Source organism: Impatiens glandulifera, chromosome 8 (genome assembly GCF_907164915.1).
Source record: "Impatiens glandulifera chromosome 8, dImpGla2.1, whole genome shotgun sequence".
In the NCBI taxonomy this organism is placed as follows: Eukaryota; Viridiplantae; Streptophyta; class Magnoliopsida; order Ericales; family Balsaminaceae; genus Impatiens; species Impatiens glandulifera.
Window position 1 is genome coordinate 18,872,102 of NC_061869.1, and position 17,143 is coordinate 18,889,244.

General features: G+C 33.4%; 2 protein-coding genes across 2 annotated transcripts; one reads left to right on the forward strand and one right to left on the reverse strand.

Annotated features, from left to right (window-relative positions):
• Positions 1–1,667: 1,667 nt before the first annotated feature.
• On the reverse strand, positions 1,668–2,213 carry LOC124913133 (agamous-like MADS-box protein AGL62). The gene has a single exon (XM_047453747.1). The coding sequence runs from the start codon at positions 2,211–2,213 to the stop codon at positions 1,668–1,670; it is 546 nt and encodes a 181-aa protein (XP_047309703.1).
• Positions 2,214–16,309: 14,096 nt separating this feature from the next.
• LOC124913134 (secreted RxLR effector protein 161-like) lies at positions 16,310–16,918 on the forward strand. Its single transcript, XM_047453748.1, has one exon. The coding sequence runs from the start codon at positions 16,310–16,312 to the stop codon at positions 16,916–16,918; it is 609 nt and encodes a 202-aa protein (XP_047309704.1).
• Positions 16,919–17,143: the final 225 nt, after the last annotated feature.

Here is a 17,143-nt window from a genome sequence, read left to right on the forward strand (position 1 = left end):
TTGGTGTGTTTAAAAATGGTTTATTTAGATGATTCAGAATAAAATGATTAAAAAAAGGTACTAGTTGAAGAAATATATATTTATTGATTTATTTGAAAATAATCTCAAAGAATTCACATGACCAAACAAGCTCTAATAATCATCGTCAGCTTCTTACGTTATAAAGTCGTAATGTTTGTTAAAGACCCACCCACCCACCCATCTTTGATTGTTTGTTCTCCTTAGTGGGTGATCATGTCGATTATAAAAGAAGTGAAAGAATTTCATAAATAAGCTATTCAACTATTAGCAATTGTTTATATCCTTCCTCCATCTTTATAATATTTTTATTTAGCTCACTTGAGTTTTAAAAAAGAATAGAAAACCCATTCTTTTAGGATTTTGTTTTTTTGTTTTTGCCATATTGGACATAATATCATAATATCGTGGTTTATAATATAGATTATCAGCCACGAAATTATGTTATCGCCGTGACTGATATTCTAAAAATTCTTAGGACGGCGATAACATAATCGAAAATCGTCGCAAATAATAATGGCGGGAGAGCGATGGGAGATAATAATTTTTTTTTATATGTTTTTTAAATAAAATTCATTAAAATTAAAATTAAAATTAACACATAATATTAATTGCACAGTAAAAGAACAGATAATTAAAGCTGAAAAAATAAATATGTTGAAAGTCTTTTAATATGCTTCTCTCTCAAAATTACATTTAAAACCATGAGAATTATTATGACAAATTTATTAGAACTATACTAATCCAAAATTAAGTCATATTAATCAATGATACTTATTTAGTTGTTTATTTTTAATGGCATGGTTCATCAAATTTAATAGCTCTTTACAAATATATAATTTTTTCAAAAAAATATTCTTAATATATATATCTTTTATTACAATTATTTATATTGATAAATAATTATTAATTTTAGATAAGTAATTATAATTTAGTTAAATTTGTTATTTATTTATGTATTAATATGAATATTTTTGTTATTGTTATAATTCATTGTTTATTAATTATACATTTATTATGAAATTTATAACAATTCTTGTTTTTAACTTATAATTGATTAATAAATTGCAAGAAGTAGTTTGAGATTTAAGAGAATTGAAAACTAAACTGCTTGTTATCTTTCTTTTTTTTCTATATAAGAAACAAAATAATTTTAGAAAGCTAATGTAGACTTTATTGTAATGACCTCAAATTTAAATTTATGGTTTTCTAAATGAAAATTAATGAAACCTTGTAAATATGGACATTAACTTATACTAGTTCTTCTTATTTCAAAAAAACAAACTTATACTATATGTTAAATTAGTGATTAATTACATCAATGAAGTGCAAAAAAATAAGATACAATAAAATATGAATTGTTTTTTCATAAGACAATAAATTTCATAGTAATATAAAGACTAATTTCTCAATTTATCATGATTATACTATATGTTAAATTAGTGGTTAAAGAAACTCATTGATGTGCATAAAAAATCAATATATGATTAATATCAATAAACTATTCATTGTTTCTTTTATAGCAGATTAAATTTCATAGAAATATAGAGTCTGAATTCATTGTGATTATAACATAATATAAATTATAAATATTAAACTTACGCGAATGTGTCTACTTTTTTTATACAACCAGCACATTCTCGACCACCTTAATTTGAGTTGAGTTGGTTGATTCTTTCCTTCACACAATCCTGAATTTTATTTAGTGAATCTTTCAAAATGTTAACTTGATCATCACTAAGATCTGAAATAGGAGTGTCGATAATCGACCACATTTGGCGTGCCTTAACCATTGTGTCTATTCTTTTTTCCCTCTCTTCCTCTTGATCCAAAAGATTGCTCACCTCGATAAACTGACGAGTTAGTTCATCCAATGTTGATCTATAAGAGGCCTCCATAAGTAAATCATTTTCATCTCTATTGTGAAGTTTTTGATTGTTGAGAAGTCTCACTGCAATCGACTCCATGTTTGGGGAAGTGAAAGAGTAGAGCTTCCCTGATGGGGAGAACATCATGGCAATAAAATCGAGACCACAATCAATGCTTAGGTCACTGATCTTTTTGTACAATCCATTACGACGTTTAGAAAATGTGTTCCAACAATCTTCATCCTTCTCCCGACGTTGGTCAATGGGGATTCTTTGACGGCCTTTGGACATCTTGTTGGATATCGAGTTGCTAGGAGCATTCTTCATTATAAGTTCCCAAAATATTATACAGATCCTAAAGTAGGAAGAAGTTTGGTTTGTCTCTCCTTCACTAAGTTAGAGTTCACTAAGTTAGAGTTGTATTTAAATATATAAGAATGAAAAACCATTAGAAATTCAATTAAAAATTTAATTAAAAGATCAAATTGTAGTAGTCAATGACAATCTATCTAATTTGATTTGGCAAGTTTCAAATATAGAAATTTAGAATATTTAAAACTAATTGTAAAGCATTCAACATATTGACCATTTGAAAATCAATTATCATCTAGTCCATTTTAACATATTTTTCAAAGCTCAATAATATTAGTTGTATGAGTACTTGTTTGTTGACCACAATTAAATTATTTACTTGTGTTGTTTTGACTACTATAATTAGTTATTTCTATCTTAAGAAGATATTGTTGTAACATAAATATAAATTATATGTAATATAATACTAATTTATTTTTTAGATATTGTTGTAACATAAATATAAATTATATTTAATATTATACTCATTTATTAGGTCCATTTTAGTTGATATATCTAATAAATCTTTCAACATGCTAAATGTTTTTCCCTTCATATCTATTATAAATATCAAATGCAGATATTTTTGTAACATAAATATAAATTATAATTATATATTCATTACAATATTTATTGAAGTGTATTGCGAATTTTCAATAACTTAGAATTTTCGTGAGTGTGAATGAATATGGTTGATTTTCTAGAAAATATACAGGTCATACTCATTAATATGTCAAATGATCCCATAATACATGTAAAAAGAGGTCATATATAATCTCATGTTACAAATGATTTGGTGTGATATTCTTTATTTCACGATTTATGTACAAAGTTTGAAACAACATAAAATCCACAATAAAAATGTATTTAATTTATCTGTGAAATAACTCCAACAAGACTTAAGATGGGGTGACATGAAAAATAGAAACTTCTAGTATATAAAAAATAAAGTCTATTTATATAACATAAAAAACCTAAGTTGTCACAATTTATTTAAACTTAAATTACCCATCCATCCCTAACTTATTTTTGTTTGTAATGTTCTCAATTCAGGGAAATTAAAAGGTCCAACACAAAACAATTCATGCATGTTTATGAGGAGAACTTACTAAATTTGACGAGACTAGAGAGAAAAATAACTTCAAACAAATATGCATCATCCATCTAACCAATATTTTGGATTCCCATATCCTTGGATCGTCTTATATTTATTGATCTTTCAATGTGATCTCAAGGTGCCTCTTTATAGACTCATCAATACTATATCGATTAAACTCCATATTTTCACTTTGATTCTTGACCTGACTCAATAGTATATCGATTAAACTTTATATATTCACTTTAGTAAGTATTAACATGGAGTGAGTTTGAATCCAACAAAAAAGGTTAAATTAAAAAAAATTTATAAACTAAAACTTTAAACTCCTTAGTAATTTAAACCTTTTTGTATCATCATTTAAACGTTTATTCATGATGATACAAGATGTGTAATACCTTTATCTTTTTGATGTAGTCACAAATAAGTACTTCTAGATTTTGACCTCTTCTAAAAAAAAATATAGATCTGGATAGTTAAATAATAGGCCACAACTTAGATCAAGTTATGAAACCTATCCATGTGAAATATGTGGCACCAAATTTAACACCTTGAATAAACGAGTGGTGATCCAACCAAATGTACAATAAATAAGAAGGAATCTACCTCGAATGAAATATATAAATTGCCCAAAATTCAGATCGAAATACAAATGACGCAATACGGTTTGGTAATCTAACAACGTCAATGAAATCTAGTGAAATAGTGTATTTATATAAAGAAGACGAAGCATCTTGGGAAGAGTTCATCTAGAGATGCTTATCTAGAGATGCTTAATTGTGTTTGGCATAAGATAGCTAAATATAAATTTAGTGACAGAGGGTTAGGGTTTACTTTGAGTATGCGAATGGGCTTTTTTCGGCCCAACCTTAAGCGCACAATCCCTTTAACCCTATTTATTTGTTTCCGTTTTATTAAATAAAATATCATGCGATACAAGGTCCTTTAACTCTATTCATTTTCCTCATGTTTCATAAATGAAAAATCAAATACATTTTATGTTGTATAATCAATTCTCGAATTAAGTCCTATCAATTAGAATTCAACTCTTGATTTTAAATTATGTTTATTGTTTCGATTTTTATATCATCCATTGCAACTATTTGATTTAGAGTACATATGGTATTAAATATTATCCCACTAGGTATATAACTCGCACTTAGTCTATTAAGTGTTTAATTATTTGTCATGTTTACAAAGAAAATATATATATATATATATATATAAATTTTGTGCAACAAGAAATTACGCACGCTCTTATTCTTCATAATTTGCCGTCAAGTGAAATTTTTGTTCTAGATTTAATGCAATTTAATTCGATAGGGAATGAAATATCTGGTTTGTACTAGTTGAATTATTAAATTTGTTTCATTATCTATACTAGTAAAAAACAGTTCAATAACGACGGGAAATGTTGTCGCTATTGCATATCTTTACCGTCGCTAAACATGAATAGTCACGGTAAGACAGCCCGTTGCCAACCGACGCCATTGCTTCCGTAGCTAAAATATAGCAACAAAACCAAGTACTATCGCTGTTGTGTAGCTATAGTAATAAAATACTGTGGCTAAGGATGTGACTATAGGATATATTTACTGCCGCTAAAGGGTACCTTAAATTAATTCACTATTTTTTTTATAATTAACTAAATTTTTAACAACATTAATAAAAAGTTTACAAATATCTCAAAATATGATTTATTTTTAGTAAAACTAGATGATTCATATTACTAAAACAAATATACATAATATCTTTATTAAATACAAACATTGTTTCTCATTCTTATAAAGTAAAAATAAAATACATGAATCCTTAAAATACAACGCTCTTCATTTGTTTCTCAATAATCTCAGTTTATAATTGTCAAATTAGTTGGCTTGCCAAAGACCAAATACTGAATGAAAAGATACCATCATCATTTTATCATCTAAGAATACTATAATGTACTCATATAATCATTTAAATAACAATTAAGTCAAATTTAAACTCAATTCAATCACATTTAAAATACAAATAAAATGAAATTAAAAGTGTCTTAAGTCTAATGCATATTGAAATATAATTTTGTTTTCACAAATATTTTGATCTCCCAATGTGGTCCTTTCACAAATAAATTTATGATTAATTGAGAACAATAATACCAGTGGATTCAATCAATTTCATAAAGTAAAAAACTATAATTTTTTTTTGTTCCCATAAAAAGATAAACAACTTTATTAATAAGTACTAAAAATCTTAATCAAATATTAATATTGAAATGCATTGGTTCAATTATGCCTACATTTAAAAAGGTTAGATTGAATCATAATCAAATAACTAGTCAACAAAATTTGGAGAATGACTTCATTGCTCTATAGGAAGAATTAATGAAAGTTTGCGATTGACAGAAGGCAACAAGTTTAATTATATACCAGAGGTTGTGCATGTGTTTATAACCAATCATCATCCTTTTTTTATATTGTTCATATATATCATCATCATGCACCACTTCTAAAGGTTGGCTAGCTCCGACACCCAAATTTTTCAATTTACATCACCTACCATTATTGGATTTGCAATCTCAGTCCTAGAGCACCCTAGACTCTCTCCTGCATACCCCAATCATTCAGAATTACTAAGAAAGTTAAGTAAATAGTTTAAGTTAACTTATTTCCAACCCATCTTGGATAGGAGTTTATGGCTAATATTATCTAATTAGATATTTGTCTTCTCTACATCATCACTGTTTGCTTTAACTTGTTTTTTATCATCACTGTTTGCTTTAACTTGTTTTTTCTGTGGAGCTTCATCATTGCACGAAGTCATAAATATCTCAAGCTCTTCTTGCGGGATATAGTCACCCATATGGTGTCCCTTTTCCTAGAATCTCCTCCTACCACACACACATTCAGGGAACTTGGTCATCAGAAAGAAGAAAAAACAACTCTTCTTCTGAGAGAAGACACTAAGTAACCTTGAATAGAAGAATGGTGAGACATTTCACCCTTTGAATGTTTCACTGGTCCTCTCTTCTCCTCTCAAACAACCTAACAATAAAAATCAACAAGTCAAGTATAAAAACAAAAACAATAAACAAAAAACAGAAAAACAATAAACATTATGTTGATTTCTTCCAACACATCCCTCATCTCTGCATTTTCTCCAAAACTACTTATTAAATATAACTTCATATGGTGATAAAAAATTTGCTTCAACTGTAAACATTTTTGAACTAGATTGTACATGATTTCTACACCCCTTAAGAAAGGAATACACAAATTAAGAGATAGTCAATTAAGATGCAGTATTATGAAAAACATATTACTATAAATAATAGATAGATGTTAGTAAAAAAATGTTCAGTTCAAAGTAAATCAGAACTAACCAACTTGAAGAGTTATATATACAATGAAAAATTACAATGTGGAAAGAGAACAAGTATTTAGGAATATAATTAAGGCAATAATTTTATTAGTTGAATTAAGCCACCAAATAGAACTATCTATATTCTAAAACTATTTCTATACAATAGTTAACCTGGGGTAGATAATTAAATAAATAATATATATAGACAGAACAAATTTCAATGTTGGAAAAACACAATAGATCAAGTTCTTACATAAAATTATCAAAAACAAAAGAGAAGAGAAGAGGCCAAAACTAACATATTTCAACTCCATCCAACTGAAACTCACTAAGTCTGTCTTTCTCTCTCAGTTAGTTCTCAATTTATAATCTGAGTTAAGTAAGGATCACCCGATTAATAGTTAAAGAAGCTGATGGTCTAGTTCAAACTAGGTAAGCTTATACATGTTAGAGTTTGAATAGGATTCCATCTATACAATAGTTAAGCTGATATGTCTTTCTAATAATAAAGAAGCATTATCCAGAAAAATAGCCATTAATGATCACTTCTATTGGGTATTAAAGATGTGTATAATTGTACACAAAATACGGTTTTGACTAATAGTAAAGACCTTTATTTCAATGTTAATGCTACTTCAACTTATGAAGTTAGAGAAATCTTCATATTAAGACTATTATCAAGTAATAATGTTCGAGCAAAAGATTCTTCATGTAACAGATGAAAATGCACAAATGTCTTGCTTTTAAGGTAGGAAAGTGCAAGGACTCCTTAATTTCTTATTTTCTATTATTTTCTATTTTCTTTTATAAATTTTAAAAAAAGTTTATAAACTAACTTTCATCAATCATTTTATTCATAATTTTTTTTATTTAACTCCAATCCCAACAAAACTTTAAACTCACTTTAATTCTTGGATCTGTCCTTAAACATAATTAATAAATTCTAAATTTAACAACTTTGATTTTTTTATATCAATGATATCAGGTTATATAAGAAAATAAATAATTAGAAATCGGGGCCTTTAGCTTGAATAAGATATACAAATTTTTAATTTTTCTTTAAAATGATTTTGTTCATTAGCATTTTCTTTAAGTTCTTCAATTATTCTTGTTAGAATCTAAACCACAATAAACGAGGATAAAAGCGATAAAGAAGAACGAACACCAAGATTACGTGGAAAACCCTTTACGGGTGAAAAACCACGGGCAGAAGAGAAGATTTCACTATAACGAAGATTGTACAGAATTTTGGTGGATAACGTAAAACTGTTCGAAAGAGAAAAGACGGCCGCAATCTCTATATATTGTTTAACCCTAGAATATGATGTAAATTAAAAGGGGCAAACCCATTAAGACTACAGGTCCATATAGTGCGGGCAAAGCCCGCTGACCTTACAAGAATTCGGGCCGCAAACTCTAACAATCTCCACCTTGAAACGAATTCCAATCTTTGATAGCATAACCACAAAATCAAACATCTTCCACCAAAGCCCCTAAGGGCATAACTCAACAATGAAGACCAACCAAGTTCAAACAATGCTCAAACTTGGTAATAGGAAGTGACTTGGTCATCATATCTGCAGGATTATTGTGTGTACTCACCTTGCTCACAATAATATCACCACGAGCAATCACATCACGCACAAAATGATATCGTACATCAATGTGCTTAGTCCTCTCGTGAAACATCTGATCCTTTGTCATAAAAATAGCACTCTGGCTATCACAAAAGATTGTAGAAATCTGCAAATCATCACTAAGTTCGCCAAACAAGCCTTTCATCCAAATTGCTTCTTTGCAAGCTTCTGTAATCGCCATGTACTCTGCCTCTGTAGTAGACAAAGCAACTGTAGCTTGCAACATAGCCTTCCAACTAATAGCGCAACCACCAACACAAAAAATATAACCAGACAATGATCTTCTCTTATCAAGATCTCCAGCGTAATCGGAATCAACGTAACCGACAACTCCATCTCTACTTTTCCCAAACTGTAAACAAACATCAGTAGAACCACATAAGTATCTGAGAATCCACTGAACTGCTTTCCAATGTTCCTTACCAGGGTTTGCCATATATCTACTAACAACACTAACTGCATATGCTAAGTCAGGTCGTGAACAAACCATAGCATACATAAGGGAGCCAACAGCACTAGAGTATGGCACTCGCGACATATAATCATCATCACTATCTGACTGTGGTGACAAAGAAGACGAAAGTCTAAAATGAGCAGCTAGTGGAGTACTTACCGGCTTAGCACTTTGCATGTTAAACCTACTAAGGACTTTTTCGATGTACCTCTTTTGACTTATGTACAATTTACCAGCCGGTCGATCTCTAAGAATCTCCATTCCAAGCATCTTCTTTGCTGCACCTAAATCTTTCATCTCAAACTCGCTACTCAACTGTGCTTTCACCTTTCTGACCTCTCTTTGATCTTTAGCGGCAATTAGCATATCGTCAACATACAACAACAGGTAAACGAACGACCCATCATCACATACTTTAAAGTAGACACAACTATCGTAATTGCTCCTTCTGAAATCATGAGTGGTCATAAATGTATCAAATCTCTTGTACCATTGGCTCGGTGACTGTTTCAAACCATAAAGAGACTTTTTCAGCTGACATACATAGTCCTCCTTTCCTAAGGCTACGAATCCCTCTGGTTGTTGCATGTAGATGTCTTCTTCAAGTTCTCCGTGTAAGAATGCAATTTTTACATCTAACTGCTCAAGCTCAAGATCGTGGTATGCCACAATACCTAGTAAAGCCCGAATAGAACTATGTTTCACAACTAGAGAAAATACATCAGTAAAATCAACACCTGGAGTTTGACTATATCCTTTTGCAACAAGCCTAGCTTTATACCTGGCTTCTTCAACTCCCAGTGTACCTTCCTTTCTCTTATACACCCATTTGCAGCGAACAACCTTCTTGCTCTTTGGTAACTTCACTAGATCCCATGTAGCGTTCTTGTGAAGCGATTATATCTCTTCCTGCATAGCGATCATCCACATACCAGAGTTTTCGCAAGTAATCGCCTCTGAATATGTCGCAGGTTCTTCTTCTGAATCAATCTCTTCAGCCACATTTAATGCATACGCAACTAAATCAGCCTCTGCATATCTTTGAGGGCGTCTAATTTCTCTACGAGGCCTATTTTTAGCAATTGAATGTTGTGGAGGTGCTTCTGAGGAGCTAGCATCATCCATTAAAACTGGAATAGGCTCTGGAGTTTGCTTTGGTGTAGGTTTCAACCCAATTTCAAGCTCCACCTCAATACTTGACTTCTGTTGATTTCCCTCGGAGGGAGTTGAAGATGGAGACCCCTGAAGCATGCTAGTCTCATCAAAAACAACATCTCTACTGATGACGACTTTACTAGTCTCAAGACACCACAACTTGTATCCCTTCACACCTTGCTTGAACCCTATGAACACACACTTCAGCGAACGAGACTCTAACTTCCCATTATCCACATGAGCATACGCAGGACATCCAAAAAATTTTAAATCAGAATAACTAGCAAGAGAACCAGTCCATACCTCTTGTGGAGTTTTCTTATCAATAGCAGTCGAAGGAGAGCGATTAACGAGATGACATGCATACGTAGCGGTCTCAGCCCAAAACGACATCGGTAGCCCAGCATTAAGGCGCATACAACGCACCTTCTCCATCAAAGTCCTATTCATCCTCTCTGTAACTCCATTCTGTTGAGGATTATGTCGAACTGTATGATGCCTCACAATACCTTCAGTTCTACATAAAGTATTAAACTCATTAGAACAAAACTCCAAACCATTATCAGTTCGGAGATGCTTCACTTGCCTCCCTGTCTGCTTCTCAATCATTAACTTCCACTCTTTAAAGGTAGAAAACACGTCACTCTTTTGTTTCAAAAAGAATGCCTAAACCTTCCTGGAGAAATCATCTATAATAGTCAACATATAGAACGCACCACCTTTAGATGGTACTCTAGAAGGCCCCCACAAATCAGAATGAATGTAGTCTAGAGTCCCCCTCGTATTATGAATACCAGCCGAGAACCTAACTCTTTTCTGCTTACCAAAAACGCAGTGTTCACAAAACTTCAGCTTCGTAATACCCTGCACATCAAGAAGCCCTCTCTTGTTCAATTCGACCATGCCATTCTCACTCATGTGACCTAGACGCATGTGCCATAATCTTGTAACATCGGAATCAGACAAAGACGAACTAGCAACAGCAACATCTCCTGTAATCGTAGAGCCTTGCAGAAAATATAAATTGGCAGTTTTCTTGAGTCCCTTCATTACAACAAGAGACCCCTTGCTGACCTTCACAACTCCACCTTCACCAGTGTATTTGTACCCTTTAGAATCAAGAATACTCAATGAGATCAGATTTCTCTTCATGTCAGGAATGTGCCTTACATCACCAAGTGTTCGAATAGTGCCATCAAACATTTTAACTCTAACCGTACCAATACCAGCAATTCTGCAAGATGCATTATTACCCATCACAACGGTACCTCTAGAGATCACTTCATATGTAGAGAACTAGTCCCGATTAGGACACATATGAAACGTGCATCCAGAATCAAGAATCCATTCATCGCTCTGTTTCGAATCAATATCAGACGTAACGAGGAGTTCTCCATCATTGTACTTTTCAGCAACATCAGCTTCGCCATATTTCTCTGGTTGATTGCTCTTATGATCCTCACCAACCCTCTTATTTTTATTCTGTAACTTATAACACTCAACAACAATATGACCTTTCTTCTTGCAGTACCTACACGTCTTATCTCTGTTCTTGGATTTTGACCTGCCACGGTTATTGCTGCTAGAATACCTCTCCTGCTGTCTGCCTCGTGCAACAAGGCCTTCAGCCATATTATCTGAACCAACAAGTTTATGCATCTTCTCTTTCGAGAAGAGTGCATCATAAACCTCATCCAGAGTCAAAGTCTCACGACTATAGAGAATGGTATCTCTAAAATTAGCATACGAAGGAGGTAGTGAACACAATAATATGAGCCCTAAATCTTCTTCATCGTACTTAACCTCCATAGATTCCAAATTAGAGACTATTTCTTTAAAAACAGTTAAGTGATTTTCTAAAGACGTACCGTCAGACATACGTTGGGAATACAAGCGTTGCTTCAAGTGTAGCTTGTTAGTCAACGTTTTCGTCATGCATAATTGCTCCAATCTTAGCCAGAGTGCAGCAGCTGTTTTTTTCTTCAAACAGTCTTGAAGAATCTGATTCGACAGATGCAGATAAATCTGCGATAGAGCCTTACGATCTGCTCGTTGCTTCTCTTCATCAGTCCACGAAGACGACATCTTGTCAGCGCCATATAGCGCATCTTCCAGATCCATCTGTGCCAAAATAGCTCGCATCTTCACTTGCCATAACGCAAATCTGGTGTTACGATCCAGCAGCGGAATATCATATTTCATCGTGGTCATGACCAAAGAATAAAACAAACAAATTTGGCTCTGATACCAATTTGTTAGAATCTAAACCACAATAAACGAGGATAAAAGCGATAAAGAAGAACGAACACCAAGATTACGTGGAAAACCCTTTACGGGTGAAAAACCACGGGCAGAAGAGAAGATTTCACTATAACGAAGATTGTACAGAATTTTGGTGGACAACGTAAAACTGTTCGAAAGAGAAAAGACGGCCACAATCTCTATATATTGTTTAACCCTAGAATATGATGTAAATTAAAAGGGGAAAACCCATTAAGACTACATGTCCATATAGTGCGGGCAAAGCCCGCTGACCCAACAAGAATTCGGGCCACAAACTCTAACAATTCTCATGATTTTATTAGTGACTTGATTTGATTTTTTTTTTAATTATAATGCTTAATAATGATAAATTTGAGCTTTTTAACTCATAATAATTGTTTTCTTGAAGATTAATTTATGATGATTTCAACATAGGAAAAAAAACAATACATTAGCAAAACTACTTTAAGATGTTTTTAATTATAATCCATTTAAGATTTTTTGTCTCACAATAACTGTTATGAAATTTAGGTTAGGATGATTTTAACATTTTGGAGATAAGTTAGAAATTAACATTCTTAAAACTACATTAAGATGCTCACATTGACTCTAGACTACATAAATTAATCTTATGTAGGCGAATTCTAACTTTAGTTTAAAGAATATATACTTAATTAAACGATGTTAAGAGTCACTAAGAAGGTGCTTTATTTTTATAATAATATGTGGATTTAGTCATTCAAAAAAAACTTTTAATTATTTAAATTGGGTTACTAAATGTTGAATAGACTTGAATAGTTGGGCCTTCTTAATGGGTCGGCCCAATTCTCTATTTGTTAGGGTTTCTGAGGTTTCAGGAGACCGAATGTTATATAAACTCGTGTTATAACTCTAGTTTGTTATATCATCTTTGTAAACAATCTTCTCAATAATAATCTCTCTCTTCTGGGTGGACGTAGTCAAGTTCTATCTTGGTGAACTACGTTAAATCTGTCCCTTTTTATTGTTTACGTCATTCTCACGCGTTCTGTTCTAACAAACTGGTATCAGACCTTCAGGTTATTCGATTGTTTGTTCTTCAACTGAGATGGCAGCAATGAACATTAAAATCGACAAGTTCACGGGGAGAAACAACTTTAGAATATGATAGATCAAGATGCGGGCTTTGCTAAAACAACATGGCCTATGGGGGGCACTGAAAGTGTCATCAGGAGCAGATATATCCGCTGAGATGGCCATTCTGGAGGAGAAGGCGCATTCAACAATAATGTTGTGTCTTGCAGACGATGTTATCACCGAGGTCTTAGAGGAGGAGAAGGCCACTAGGTTATGGTTGAAGTTAGAGAGTCTCTATATGACGAAATCACTCACCAACAAGTTGCTTTTGAAGCAACGTTTGTTCACTCTACAAATGCAGGAAGGTATGCAAATCAAAGAACACCTAGATCAATTAAATTCTATTATGTTAAATTAAGAAATATTGATGTTAAGGTTGATGATGAAGATGCTGCATTAATCTTGTTAGTATCCTTGCCTCCATTATATGAAAATTTTGTCCAGTCTTTCATTATTGGGAAAGATACAGTAAGTCTGGAAGATGTCAGGTCTTCCCTTCATTCAAGGGATCTACGTCATATGGCGTCTGGTACAATAACAGAATATCAATCTTCGGGGTTGTTTATCAGCGGAAGTAATGGGTGAGGGAAAGAGAAGAAACGTGACAAGTCGTTTACTTCAAAGGGTCCTAAGCCGACTGATATATGCAATTACTGCAAAGAGAAAGGACATTGGAAGAATGAATGCCCTTTGAAGAAAAATCCACAGATATTTTTTCTGGTTCTGTAGCTGTTGCAGAAGATAATATATTATTTGACGATGACATTGCTCTAGTGGTAGATGGTCATACCCATCAAACTGATACATAGGTTCTTGATTCTGGAGCTTCGTATCATATTTGCCCTCGAAGAGAGTGGTTTGATTCCTACAAACAGGTAGATGGTGATAGTGTTTCTATGGCAAATAATTTTGTTTATAAGGCAGTTGGGATTGGCTCAATCAAGATCAGGACACACGATGGTAGATTCTGTACACTAAATGAGGTTAGACATGTTCCACTTATCACTAAGAATTTGATATATCTAAGTATGTTAGATAGTAAAGGATTTTGGTTCAATGGTGAAAGTAGAGTTCTGAATGTGTGCAAGGGTTCTGATGTTATTCTAAAAGGTGTCAAGAATGGCACTTTATATTTTTTGCAAGGTTCTACTATCGCAGGTTCTGTTTCTGTTGCATCCTCAGAGATTCACAAGGATGATATGACTAAACTTTGGCATATGAGGCTTGGTCATATGAGTGAAAGGGGGATGTAGATTCTAGCAAAGGAGGATCTTCTTGGAGGTCACAAGATCACGAGTCTTGACTTCTATGAGCATTGTGTTTTTGGGAAACTACATCGCAACAAGTTTCCAAAGGCTATTCACCCAACAAAAGACACACTTGATTATATCCATTCAAATTATTGGGGTTCAGCTAGCGTTGAATCTATTGGAGGTCAGAGATACTTCTTGACAATTATTGATGATTTCTCAATGATGACTTGGTTGTTTGTCATGAAAAATAAAGGAGATGCCTTTAGATACTTCAAAGAATGGAAAACATTGGTGGAAAATTAAACTGGAAAGAAAATCAAAAGGTTGTGAACTGACAATGGTCTGGAGTTTTGTTCATTTGATTTCAATCAGTTCTGCAAGGATGCAATGATTGCTCGACATCACACGGTAAGGCATATGCCACAGTAGAACGATATAGTTGAAAGAATGAATAAGACATTACTGGAAAGAGCAAGGTGCATGCTCTCTAATGCAAAGCTTGATAAAAGTTTTTGGGCAGTGACGGTGACTACATCATGTTATTTGATAAATCGTGGGCCTCACACCGGGATTAACTGTAAAACACCTTACGAGGTATGGTCTGGAAAATCTGTTGATTACTCGGGTCTAAAAGTCTTTGATTGCACAGTTTATTAACATGTTAGTGACGGTAAACTAGAGGCAAGAGCGAAGTAAGGAGTATTTGTGGGCTATGGAGATGGTGTAAAAGGATACAAAATATGATCTCCATTTGAAAAAAAAGAGTTATTTTGAGTAGAAACGTCATCTTTGATGAGAACTCTATACTTAACTCTATTGAGAAATCTGTAGCAGAAAGTAGTAGTGCTAACAAATAGGTGGAGTTAGAAACTACTTTACAAAAGGAAAAAGAACCCCACGTTGAGGGTCAGCTGCTAGAGTCTGAACAATTAGATTCTCAACCATCTAAAGTTATTCATGAGAGTGTAGCTGAAGGTCAGTTAAGGAGGATTAGAGTTAGACCACCTCAGAGATACAGTTATGAAGATATGGTTGGTTATGCACTATAGGTTGCTGAGGAGGGAGTGAATACGTCTGTACCATCCACTTACAAAGAAGCTGTATCCGGGTTTGAAGTTGCGCAGTGGTTCACAGCAATGGGAGATGAGATGGAATCACTTCACAAAAATCATACTTGGGAGTTAGTCTCTTTGACTCCAGGGAGAAAGGTTATTACCTGCAAATGGGTTTTCAAGAAAAAGGAAGGTATAACAGCTATTGAAGGAGTCAAGTTTAAGGCTCGAGTCGTTGCAAGGGGGTTCAATCAGAAAGAGGGAGTAGACTATAACGAAATTTTCTCACTAGTAGTCAAACATACTTCTATCAGGGTGTTACTAGAAATAGTGACACATTAGGATTTAGAGCTCGAACAACTTGATGTCAAAACAATATTTTTACATGGAGAGTTAGAGGAAGAAATATACATGACTCAGCCAAAAGGTTTACAAGTTCCAGGAAAGGAAAAATATGTTTGCAAGTTGAAGAAGTCTTTATACGGACTTAAACAGTCTCCAAGACAGTGGTATAAGAGGTTTGACAACTTTATGATGTCTCTTAACTACAAGAGGAGTGCATATGACTGTTGTGTGTACTACAACAAGTTGAAGGATGAATCATTCATCTACTTAGTCCTGTATGTAGATGACATGTTGGTAGCAGCAAAGAGAAAAACAGATGTTTAGAAGCTAAAAGATCTTCTAAATGATGAGTTTGAGATGAAAGATCTAGGAGTAGCTCGGAAAATTCTAGGAATAGAGATTCTTAGAGATAGAGGCCAGAAGAAACTTTTCTTATCACAAAAAGGTTACATTGAGAAAGTGCTGTCAAGGTTTGGGATATCATCGGCTAAACCTATAGATACACCTTGTGCTGCTAATATTCATCTTACTACATTGTTTTCTCCTCAGACATATGAAGAGAAAAAGTATATGAGTCGAGTTCCTTATTATAGTGCAGTAGGGAGTTTGATGTATGTTATGGTTTGTACAAGACCAGATCTGGCACAGGTAGTGAGTGTTGTGAGCAGATTTATGGTACAACCAGGGAAGGATCATTGGCAATCTGTGAAGAGGATATTCAGGTATCTACGGGGAACTTTTGATGTTGGTCTCATATATGGAGGTGATACACAATATCTGATTACTAGGTATTCAGATTCTGATTATGCTAGAGACGTTGATAGTAGGAGATCTATGACTGGTTATGTATTTACTCTTGGGGGCTCAGTTGTTAGTTGGAAAGCGACTCTGCAACCTACTGTGACTCTGTCTACAACAGAAGTAGAGTACATGGCATTAACAGAAGCTGTTAAAGAGGGAATATAGTTGAAAGTACTAATTAGTGATTTGGGCCTACATCAGGATCAAACAACTGTCTTTTGTGACAGTTTGAGTGCTATATGCTTAGCCAAAGATCAAGTTCATCATGAACGGACTAAGCATATTGACGTGCGATATCATTTCCTAAGGCATGAGAAGAGGATAAATGTGAAAAAGGTAGGAACTGTTGACAATCCTGCTGATATGTTCACCAAGCCAGTTCCTCATAGC